Raw genomic sequence first — 11,901 nt, forward strand, 5'->3', positions numbered from 1 at the left:
TCGTAATAAGACTGGGACCATGGGACCCAGGTTATTATCAGACTGTTCAAAACCAGTTTAAATATTTACAGTGGGATGGCCCCATGGGACTCATCGTGCCATAACCTCTATAGCGTTCCGTTGTGTTATGGTGCCTATATTATACCTTTATTTTAAATATGCAATATTTGCAAATACTGTAGATATGTTTTATATATCAGACTCTTCAAACACAGTTCTATCAGACCAGAATATATGTCTCAGTCATTAACGTCTATCTCTTCCACAAGGACCAGAACTCATTGTCAGAACATTGGAGTCACCCTGTGCTGATGAACATGGACTGGACTCGGATTGATGAGAAGATCTTGGATCTCACCTTGGAGATCATCTCTCTGCTTATTGGAGAGGTGAGTGATTGTAGGACTTCACACTAACAATATATATTAGAAAACAAACATTATCATAGAAATAACCCAGAAATGGAACCCGGCATCTTTTGTTTTCCTGAAATAGAAGTGTATGTTCTGAGTTCTAGGATTCCTGGATGAAAATAACTTCCATGACCAGAACGGAGCTGGCTGCCTGTGTGCGCCTCCACTCCAGAGACATCTGTAATCTCTCTTCTAGTACTCCCGTGTATTTATAAATCTTAGAATTCCACTCTGCTATCCTACTAGCCAGGCCTTACATGTTATTGCCACTGCAAGCCATGATATACCCTCGGTGCTTTTTTCGCAGTAAAAGTTAATTAAGCTGACACGTTGCCTGCATTTGTCCACCAAATGAAATGAAAATAAAGAACAATCAGTGCTGTCTATCTCTGACTTATAGTTGGCTATAAGGTTTTGCTAATATTAAAGAAGTGACAGTTGCTCAATAAATATTGTAAGTTTTGTTATATTACACTTCAAAATAAAAGCCAGAACAATAAAACATTTATTTCATTTTGTTTCAAGTCCTGGTGTCACAGGAACCTGATGACATTTCATATGGGATCAAATATGTGAAATTCCAATCTCCTGACACCTAGGACATGTAGCTCCTCGGCATTCTTTTTTATTTTCAGGCTAGTGGCAGAGCTTCTACAAGGGAGCCCAGGGGGAGGAGTCAGGATCAAGCCTGGAAGTGCACGGTCTACACCTCTGTTTGAATACCACAAAAATCCCACCATTGCAGTCCCTATACTTGCTAATAATTTAGAGCGCAGCCGGTTCTTCCCAGTCTGCACTCTGAGCACTGGGATCAGAAGGTGCGGTTACTATGGTCTACACCTGCTCCCCCAGTGGACCATCAGGGAGTTTAGCCCCCACTAGACCACCAGGAATCATAATCATGCTTCCTACAAACAGCTAAAAATGAGGGGGCAAAAGACATAGTAGCAACAGAGAGAGACACGACACTGTACACAGTCATCACTTACCGTACACATATTACACAGCCACACAAACACTATGGGGGTATGAGATCAGGATTATTCACTCAACTCAGAATATTTACAAATAAATCCAAATTTAATTCCATTGGTAAAACTGGGGGAAAATCTTTTTTTTTCCTTTGGATTTAATTTGTGAAAATTCAGAGTTTAGTAAATAATCCTGTCAATATCCAGCACATAGTAGGGGACCAAATGCTTCTAACTGTAATTTTTTGTGTTGGGTTGAGCAGATTGGGATGCTGCTTTAGATTTCGAACTGAAGAGAATAGTCTGAAACCCACAGAGTTTAAATACTTGTGTCCCAGAAATAAAACCTCTGTATTTAACTTATTATTTAGGATCAGGTGGTTGCAAAAAAGTTTAGCGAGTGTGTTGATCACAACCGCCCTCACCATGTAAAAGAAGGATCCTATAAAACTGAGAGCCCCAGTGCGGTGACTCCACGTTCCTCGCTGATACATGAGAGAGGGAATGACAAGAAGATCCTGGAACTGACCAATAAGATCATTCACATGCTAACTGGAGAGGTGAGGCTGCTGGGAATGGGACATTATACAGTTAAACCCAGGGATGTGTCTGGATAGTAACTGTATCATTGTGTGTGTCAGGTTCCTATAAGGTGTGAGGATGTCACTGTCTATTTCTCAATGGATGAGTGGGAGTATCTAGAAGGACACAAGAATCTATACAAGGACGTGATGATGGAGAATCACCAGACCCTCAGCTCACCGGGTGAGAGGATGCTAACCTTCTATAATATTTGTGCATATCAGAGATGATTTACAGAAATGTACATAAACAGTAATGTCTGATTTACCTTTTCTTTCAATAATTTGTCTACTAATAATACAACTTTTTCTCCTTTAGATAAACCTTTATCAGGTGAATATCATACTCCTGTTTGTATGCCTGAGTTTGGAAACAATGAGAAAAGTGTAGCTAAACCTAAAGATGGACCACACTATCTGCGAACTCGCAAAGTAAGAAAAGTACTGAAAAAGTATATGCCGTATATATGGGAAGAGTCTCCACCGTGTATAGAGGAAAATCACAGAGACATGGACATTTACAAAGAGACAGAATATCCATCTACTGATATTAAGAAGGAATCGGCATTACATGAAGAAGGGAATCTCACGGGGTTTGACATCCATGCATGCACAGATAATACACAGACAGAATATTCATCTATTCTTATTAAGGAGGAATCGGCCTCGTATGAAGAAGGGAATCGCCCAGGAGTCGATATTTATAAATCCAGTCACAATTCTACTCTTGCAGATAGTGAAGATAATAGAGCTTGTTCAAACATACATTCTATCAATCCTTGTATTGAATTAAATACACCATATCATATTGATGGTAATGCTACTCTGAGCAAAGACAACATAGAGGAAATATTCCCGATTTCCGATTGTCCACAAGGCTTCAGTAGTGACACACAGGATGTTAAACATCAGCCAGCTCATACAGGTAAATACTTATTATCCACGCCAGACTTTGTTATACATGAGATGAATTACAAAGGAGAAAATCAGATTTTATCTTCTCAATCTGGGTCAGATTTTTTTCAGATGTCAAATCTTGTCAAGCAGGAAATGGATTGGACTGAACAGAAACCATATATATGCTCTGAATGTGGGAAATATTTTACCCAGGCTGCACAGCTCGCATCACATAAAATGTTTCATACTAAGGAAAGACCGTACAAATGTACTGAGTGTTTGAAGAATTTTAAAAGAAAGCATCATCTTGTTAGTCATCGGAAGATTCACACAGGAGAAAAACCATTTAAATGCACTGAATGCGGGAAATGTTTTATTTCGAATTCGCAGATGATTTCACATACATGGATTCATTCAGGCAAGAGACCATTTAAGTGTTATGAATGTGGCAAGTGTTTTACCCTAAAGCATCATCTTATTAGTCATCACATGGTTCACACAGGAGAAAAGCCATTTAAATGCTCTGAATGTGGGAAAGGCTTCACCCATGTTACAAATCTTGCAGCACATAAACTGATTCACACAGGAGAAAAACCATTTTCATGCTCCGAATGTGGGAAACGGTTTACCTTAAAACATATTCTTAAAAGGCACCACAGAGTTCACACAGGAGAGAAACCATATAGGTGTCTTGAATGTGGAAAAAGTTTTTCTCGGGCCACAAATCTTGCCGCACATAAACTTATTCACACAGGAGAAAAACCATTTTCATGCTCTGAATGTGGGAAAGGTTTTACCCGGCCCACATCTCTTATCAGACATAAAATAATTCACAGATGATTAGAGCCATTCTTCTGTTCTGAATTAGACACTAAGGCCTATTAGATTAGAACCCATTTGGATGTACAATGTGAAGGGCACACTATTTGTTACCAGTGTTTTGTTACATATACAATGCAATGAATAAGGTTTGTATTGTTTTTTTGTCCCTGCACTCTTGCTTTTTGGGTGTAAATTAAGAGAGGTGTAATGTGCTAAATATGAGAATTTTTTATGAATGGGGAGCTACTGGTTGGCAGCTGACCGCTCTATCCAGTCAGCAGCGCTCCTGCTCTGTGCTGCCTGTAACTCATTTTCAGTAGCTGGATGCCTAAAATATGGGCGATTTACATGCTAACTTGCTATACTTACTGCTTAAACTGCTTCCAGAGACTCCTCAATGTATGCTTTCCTGTGGTCATCTCTAAATGGGCCTCCACATTGTCGAGGTAACCACAGGAAAGCATAAATTAAGGAGTCTCTGGAAGCAGTTTAAGCTGCAAGTATTGCAAGTTATCATGTAAGTCTCCCATGTTTAAATTAGTGTAGGACCCATCGATATTGGGGTGGGCTTAACACAATATGGCCATATGGTGTAAATTAATCCCCATTATAGGTGGTTTTAAGTGGTAGAACGTTTTTTTGTATGTGTGCTGTTCCTTTAACTGTATTTTGGATCCTCCTAACCAAGAAGAAGCTGTTGATAGCTGGGCTTAGCACAGACAGGGAGTCAGAAGTATTCCAGAGTGGTTTCCAGGCAGACTCCAGGTGAGCAATAAAATCATTCCAAAACAGTTTGATTACTTTCATTCAAAAGTGGAGGGGTGGGGAGAAGATTGCTAGGGCACTCCTGGCACTAGAACCACTATAGTGCATGGGGTGTTCCTTTAAGGGTTTGAAACATTGATATCGTACTACTTCAGTTTTATAGAACCAAAAGTAAATTGCTGCTCAATAGTTTGGATTATCCCTAGGCATGAGATCCCCCAACAGACGGAATATATATAAGTGTACAGAAACACTATCTGCTCAGATCCCAGTCATGACACCATGCAAGAAGATAATTATTCCAAACATGCCGCTGAAAACACAAATTGTTTTGTATACTATGTTGTATGCTACTGAAATGTTTCCTTGACTGCGTAATGCAGGGCTTGACAAATTTGTTTGTAATCTAGGATCCAGCTAAAAAGGTTAGGAGCCATTTTTTTCAAGGGACACTATAGTCACTAGAACCACTACAGATTAATGTAGTTGTTCCGGTGCCTATAGCCTGTCTCTGTAGCCTTTTCAATGTAAATGCTGCCTTTTCAGAGAAAAGGCAGTGTTTACATTGCTGCCTACTAAGACCCCTAGTGACAGTCACTCAGACAGTCACTCTAGAACATGCGAAATATCCTCCCAATGCTTTCCTAAGGGAAAGCATTGGCTTAGCTGAGATCAATAAGATCTCAGCTATGGAGGCGGGACAAGCAACAGCGAAACCAGCACAGTGTGGGGGGGAAAAGGTAAGTAAAAACACCAATCATATGATCAGAGGGAGGCAAGTACCTAAACAGACACACACTCTCTGACAGACAGACATACACACGCACACACACTCATTGACAGAGACACACACAGACATACCTACACACACTCATTGACAGAGACACACACACACACAGATATATACACACACACACTTTCTCTAACACTCACACATTTATATATTTAATTCTAATCCACCCAGCCTCAATACATTTGGGAGAGCTGAGTAGGCTTTCCCTGGGGTCCAGTTGGGCTGATATTCCTGCGCGGAAGGGAGCAGTCTTCCTTCAGCTCCTCTATGCTCACTCTCTGCAGTGATGCTGGGGCCGGAAGAACGTCTTATTCCGGCTCCCGGCATCATTATACAGCGCGAGGAAGCAGAGAAGAGCTGCAGGAAGGCTGCTCCCTCGCGTGCTGCCCCAGCCTGCCGCCTCCATACTTTCCGCGGGTAGGCAGGCGGCTAAAAACTTCATTGGGCTGGCCTCCTCTACTAAGCTTCCTGAGCCAACCACGCCTCCGTACCTCCCAGGGTGGCCGGTTACAACACTCCCTGAGTGGGCAGGCAGCCGGCCGGCTCCATTGTTTGCCCAGCCGGCCACTTTAGGTAAAAGGCTGACAATTCCCAGACGCCAGGGCAAAATTTCTAGTCACCCTGGCATAATGTCATCCTTCTAACCAAACTCTAAATGAAAGTGTGCTTTGATTTCCAATGAAAAGACTATGTGGAATATTCCCCAGGAAGAAGTGGGAGCAATGATTGTTGGTGCATGGGGAGACAATAGAAGTTCTCAGTTTATGGATTTAAAGGAAAAGAGTGGTAGTCTGCACTTTATCCGTTGTCATTGTTTTATTTTACATCCCGTGTGCTGGAGCATAGAGTCAAAATGACAAAGTCTATGACACTGTCCAAGTGCTTATATATGTATCGGCTGCTTTGTTTAGGTATTCACTGTAGTTACATTGACGTAACTAGTTCTGCATTTTCTGAAAGAGACATATGAGGTCAAGGTCAGATTTCAGTTAGGTGACCCACTAATTCCTCTTGCTGGCGGCTGGACAAGATAGATAAACGGGCATTATGACTCCAATAAAAGATACACATCCATGTAATGTACTCTCAGACAATACTTGTAAAGTGCTTTGTATAAAGTATAAGGCTGACACTTGTCAAACACTAAACGTTTCTGTACGTAAGTTTATATATTAACTGTATTTATTCATTTATGCTGGCAATATCTCAGATGTCCACAAGAGAGATTATTATTATATATGTTGCTAGCGTGCAGTGTGCATTGATTGGCATCATTCACCCTCCAAAACCTGGACTGTTGGTGGTCCATGAGGTCCTCAGCCTCACCACCCTCAGCCTCACCCTCCACACCACCCTCAGCCTCACCCCCCCCACACCACCCTCAGCCTCACCCCCCCACCACCCTCAGCCTCACCCCCCCACACCACACCACCCTCAGCCTCACCCTCCACACAGCACCCTCAGCCTCACCACCACCCTCAGCATCACCCCCTCCCTCTCACATTACTCCCCTCTCACCATCACCCTCACACCATCACCTCCCTCTCACCATCACCACCCCCCAACACACTTCAAGCAGCTACCCCATACACATAGGGTTTCAGACAAAAACGCAAACATGCTCACAGAGACATACATTCACACACACACACACACACAGATACTCTCTGTCAGACACACTCTCAGGCACATACACAGATAAACTGTGCATCAATGTGTATATGTGACACTTTTTTGTTCGTGAGGCCTCATGTTTGAGTTTCGCCTAAGGCCTCATAAAGTCTAGAGCCGCCTCTGTGTAAGATTAAGCAGAAAGAGGCTAAGCAAGTTATAAGAGCTTCCAAATCACACACAGAAGAGAAAATAGCAGTCAGTAAAAAAGGGGACAAAACATTTTTTTAGATACATAAACGAGAAAAGGAAAGTAAAACAGGGACTTTATGTCAAGACACGGAGGTTCATATTGCTTAACCCTTTCTTTACTGTTCACCAATAGCAGCAAAGAATACAACAGTAAGAAAAAAATGGTAACCATAGTGATAGGCCACTCCCACACCCCAGTCCCAGTATAATAGTCAGCACGTCCCCACAGATTTCCTCTTTCTTTGCTGCTCCACACAAAGATAAGTACATGACAAATTTTCTCTTACATATATTTCTTAATTATCATTGATTTCTTATTATTAATGTTATTATTTATTGTTCTTTATTATTGTATTGTTCTTATTTGTTGAAGACTCATTATTGCTTTATTTTCTTTATTTCTCATATTATTACAGATTTTTTCTTCTTTCTTCCCAGGGTTCCAGGCCTTCTTTGGGGTATTATTATTATTTGTATCCCTCTCCCTTGAGCTTCCCTTTGTTGCTCTTATCTCTTTTCCGTTTCCTTATCTCCTTCTCGCTGCCTTTTGGCTCTCCCTGTCTATTTGGTGCCCTTTTGCGCCTGTTTTCTCCATTCTGTCCGGCTGTTTTCATGAATGAATTAAGCCCGTTCGGCTAAATTCATCATGAAACCATGCCGTTTGTTAGTTTTACCGGCATATAGCATCATTCGTCTGTTTGCCGCGTTCAACTAATTTTTATACGAATGGACTGCTCGTTCGTCTGTATTTCCAATTCATTCCATTCGTCTACTTGTTTACACAAATTCGTCTCTTTTTTGACGGACGTTCGGTTCTTTAATTGACAAATTCACAGGATTTTTTGCAGCGAATCTCGCGAGATTGCTGGCAGCCATTTTCGTGTTCTCTTCTTGTCTGCCAGTCTGGGCCCTGGTGAGCTCCCTATCTCTACCCTCTTAAGGTTATAGCTAGTTTGGGGTGATTAACTCCTGCTAGTCTGTTCTGTTCCGTTATTTTATTTATTAGTCTATAACTGCTTACAGTACATTATATATTTTTTGGTTAAAGGGGAAATCTCACAGCATTACTATGCCCAAATCCAAAGTGCCTGCCAGTCCCCTTTTCCCTGGAGAGATGGACATACCCCAGGTTTTGGGTAACCCTTCTTCCCCTTCTTCTGCAGTGGACCCTATGTCTCTGCCTGACGAAGCACCAGTCCCTGGTGCTACAGCGTTCAGTCACTGACGCCATTATGGCTGCTATGGGCTCTATGTCCTCTGCCCTCTACCAGACCATATCACAGGCCTTACTTGCTCGCCCTTTGGACGCAGAAGGTTCGGCAATACCGACGTGCTTAGCGCGTCCTGCTCCAGGCCTTACAGGGGACGCACCTAAAAAGGCTACTGCCAAATCCAGAACGGGCACGGCTGTGTAAATGTGCTAGAGCACAAAAAGAGAGTGACTCCGACTCAGAAATCGGGTCTAGTGAGGAGGCTGATGCTGAGTCCGTGTGAGACTCTGACGATGAGGTATGCGGGTAGGATACTGACCTTTTTGTCCCTGCCCAATCTGGGATAGTAGTGAGTGGCTCTCGGAGTGACTCCCCCGCTACTGCAGGCTCCACCCTCATGGATCTGTCTGGGGAACCCATGTTTGACCCGGATGCTCTCCATCATCCGAGGTTGGCGGAATGGCTCCCAGCGGACCATGTGGCATGATACCTTGAAAATTGGGTACGGCGCCCCTTCAGCAAGGCGGCGCGTAATAAACTCAGGGGAGAATGTCCAAGGTGCCTAGCAAAGTCTGTGAGACCCCTATAGTCGATCCTAAGATGGGCCAATTCCTCACCAAGTTGGGATGGATTCCCCGCAAGGGCCTAGATTCAGCACTTAAATCATGCCAAGATAAACACCTGGACATATTTGGTCCTTTGGCCAAACCATTTGACCTGACTGAAATCGCCAGAGCCGAAAACAAGCAGCTTGACCCGGAGGAACTCCGTGGCTGGGTGCAGAGGGCAATCTGCATAGCAAGCAGCGTTAATACCTCCCTGTCCATAGAACGGCGTTGTGACAAACTGCCCTTTTTAAGCGAGTTTGCCATGAGAGTTTGGAGGGGCCTGCTTGCCAGCCTCCTACCCCGGGACTATAGGCCCTGTGATAACCCATGTTCAAAAGTACTGTTTCTTGGACTTTTAACTGGAACAGATTCCAACATGTGGCGGCGGCGGTGGCCATCTTAAATTGTCCAGCAGTGTTTTGTTGTCGAGTGCATGGAACTGTTTTGGGCATGGGACCATGTGCACGGTGGGGCAAAGATAAGGAAATTCCTGATCCCCTGAACCGATCTGGGTGATTTTTTGACATGTTGTTCACCCAGATCGGGGCTATCATGGGATATATTGTAGTTTGGGGTACTTTTTGGGGGTTAGTAAAAATGTATTTTTTTCTGCTTAGAGTTAATTGAGTTACTCCATTGTCTTTGTTAATTATATCAAAGGCAGAGGGGAGGGATTGTGTACACTATATGGGAGTGTCTGAATGTAAAGCTCTGTTTTTATTGGCTTGTATGTTTTTTATTCGGTGCCCAACTAGGTCCACCTGTGTCACGGCTACTAGTGTGGTCCAGCACGCAGAAACTATGTAAACATATACATAAATAAGGAAAGGAAAATAACAGGATAGAGCGTAAACCGGACCTTAGAATGGCCGGACTAATACGCTAGAGACAGAGAATGGTCAAAGGGAAAGCCGAGGTCAAGGAAGCCAGAAAATACTCAATACCGTTTAAACAAGCCAAGTCAGGGAAACCAGAGATCAGAATAACCAGGGAAAAGCCAAGATCAGGATACCAGGAAATCAGAAACACGAAAATAGCACTCTCAGGAAAAGAGGAAACGGAAACCACGACAGGGCAAAGTACTGGGGTGAATTAGGGGTTTAAATACCCCTCTCTATGCTGTGATTGGTCAGAGAGCGACCTCTGACCCCAAAACGTGCGTGTGCGTTGACGTCGTGACGTCACGCACACGCTGGTATAAGTCCCGGGGGCGGGGCTAGCACTAGACGCGACCACGCGGTCGGCGCCATCTTGGATATGGGCGTGAAGCCCGGAAGACCTGGGGGAGCGGTTCCCGGCTCGCCGACGAGCAGGTAAGCTCGTGTTGTCGGCGCGGTCGTGCTGGTCGGGCAAGGCTGTGAGACTCGGCGGGCCGGTGACCGCAACAGTACCCCCCACTCGAAGACCGCGCACCGGGCGGTAAGGTCCCGGCTTAAGAGGAAAGCGGTTGTGAATCGACCGGACAAGACGGGGCATGAACCCGGTCAGCAGGAACCCAACAACGTTCCTCGGGACCATAACCCTTCCAGTCAACAAGATAGGACAAGACACCTCTGGACAATTTGGAGTCCATGATAGAACGGACTTCATATTCCTCTTGGTCACCCACTACCAAGGGTGGAGGAGGCGTGGATATCCTGGTGTATCGATTGCAAGTAAGGGGCTTGAGTAGAGACACATGAAAAGTATTTGCAATCCTCATATGAGCAGGAAGTGCCAAGGAATAGGTCACTGGATTGATACGTCGGATGACTCGAAAAGGACCTATGTACCGAGGGGCAAATTTCATGGATGGAACCCTAAGTTTGATATGTTTTGTGGAGAGCCACACCCTGTCCCCTGGAAGATAGACAGGATTAGCACCCCGTTTCTTGTCAGCTTCGACCTTTGCACGTAACGAAGCCTTTTGCAGAGCTGCATGGACTGAATCCCATGTATCATGAATCAATTCTAAACGGGTGTTTAAAGCAGGGATGTCCGTGTCTGAGAATTCAGAAGGGAAAACAGTGGGGTGATAACCCTGATTTACAAAGAATGGACTATGGTTAGAAGATTCATGAGTGGCGTTGTTCCTGGCGAACTCAGCCATGGGTAAGAGCTCATACCAGTCAGACTGATTGGCATTAATAAAGCAACGTAAATAGGCTTCTAAAGACTGATTCGCCCTCTCTGCTGCTCCATTTGTTTGAGGGTGATACGCTGACGAAACGGAACACCAAAACCTAGAAATAAACTGGGTACCTCTGTCAGATACTATGCTTTTGGGTACACTGTGCAACCGAAAGATCTCTCTCAAGAATATTTGAACTAGATCTTGAGCAGAAGGTAATTTTTTAAGTGGGATAAAATGTGCCATCTTCGAGAATCTATCGATAACCTTAAGGACTGTATTAAACCAGTTTGAACTGGGTAGATCCACAATGAAATCCATGGCTAAATGGGTCCATGGAACATTAGGTATGGGCAGTGGTTGTAACAGTCCAGGGGGCGATCTAGGAGGAACTTTAGAAACGGCACATATTTGACATGCCCCAACATAATCTTTGATATCGTTCCTAAGAGCAGGCCACCAAAACCTCCTGGAGATAGCAGAGAGGGTTTTGTGGACTCCAGGATGGCCCGCTGTGAGGTTGTCATGGAATAAATCTAGTACTTTTTTTCTGAACGGAGGTGACACATACAGTTTGTCCGGAGGTTTTCCCACGGGTGCCTGAGTTTGATCTGCTATTATGGCACAGAAGAGTGGAGAAGACACTTCGGAAACTGTAGTGGCAATGAGGCATTCAGGAGGTATAATAGGATATATCTCTTGTTCAGGAACTTCTTCTGTCTCAAACTGCCTAGAAAGTGCATCTGCCTTGGTGTTTTTAGTTCCAGGCCTATAAGTAATTACGAAATTGAATCGGGAGAGGAACAATGACCATCTAGCCTGACGAGAGGACAGTCTCTTAGCGTCCCCAATATAAGCCAAATTCCT

General features: G+C 43.9%; 1 protein-coding gene across 1 annotated transcript; it reads left to right on the forward strand.

Moving 5' to 3' along the window:
• The first annotated feature begins 276 nt into the window (after nt 1–276).
• Nucleotides 277–4,006, forward strand: LOC134574560 (zinc finger protein 737-like). Its single transcript, XM_063433683.1, has 4 exons — nt 277–389; nt 1,756–1,944; nt 2,026–2,149; nt 2,285–4,006. Exons 1-4 carry the CDS (start codon nt 312–314, stop codon nt 3,700–3,702), a joined length of 1,809 nt encoding a protein of 602 aa, XP_063289753.1. The 5' UTR covers nt 277–311; the 3' UTR covers nt 3,703–4,006.
• Nucleotides 4,007–11,901: the final 7,895 nt, after the last annotated feature.

The sequence above is a fragment of the Pelobates fuscus genome, chromosome 10, assembly GCF_036172605.1.
Source record: "Pelobates fuscus isolate aPelFus1 chromosome 10, aPelFus1.pri, whole genome shotgun sequence".
Lineage (NCBI taxonomy): Eukaryota > Metazoa > Chordata > Amphibia > Anura > Pelobatidae > Pelobates > Pelobates fuscus.

What these genes read in the sequence shown, in the direction of transcription:
- LOC134574560 (XM_063433683.1), top strand. Translation starts at nt 312, where the DNA reads ATGAACATGGACTGGACTCGGATTGATGAGAAGATCTTGGATCTCACC. An exon ending in TTCACATGCTAACTGGAGAG is followed by an intron (nt 1,945 to 2,025) that starts GTGAGGCTGCTG and finishes TGTGTGTGTCAG; the next exon opens with GTTCCTATAAGGTGTGAGGA. An exon ending in CCAGACCCTCAGCTCACCGG is followed by an intron (nt 2,150 to 2,284) that starts GTGAGAGGATGC and finishes TTTCTCCTTTAG; the next exon opens with ATAAACCTTTATCAGGTGAA.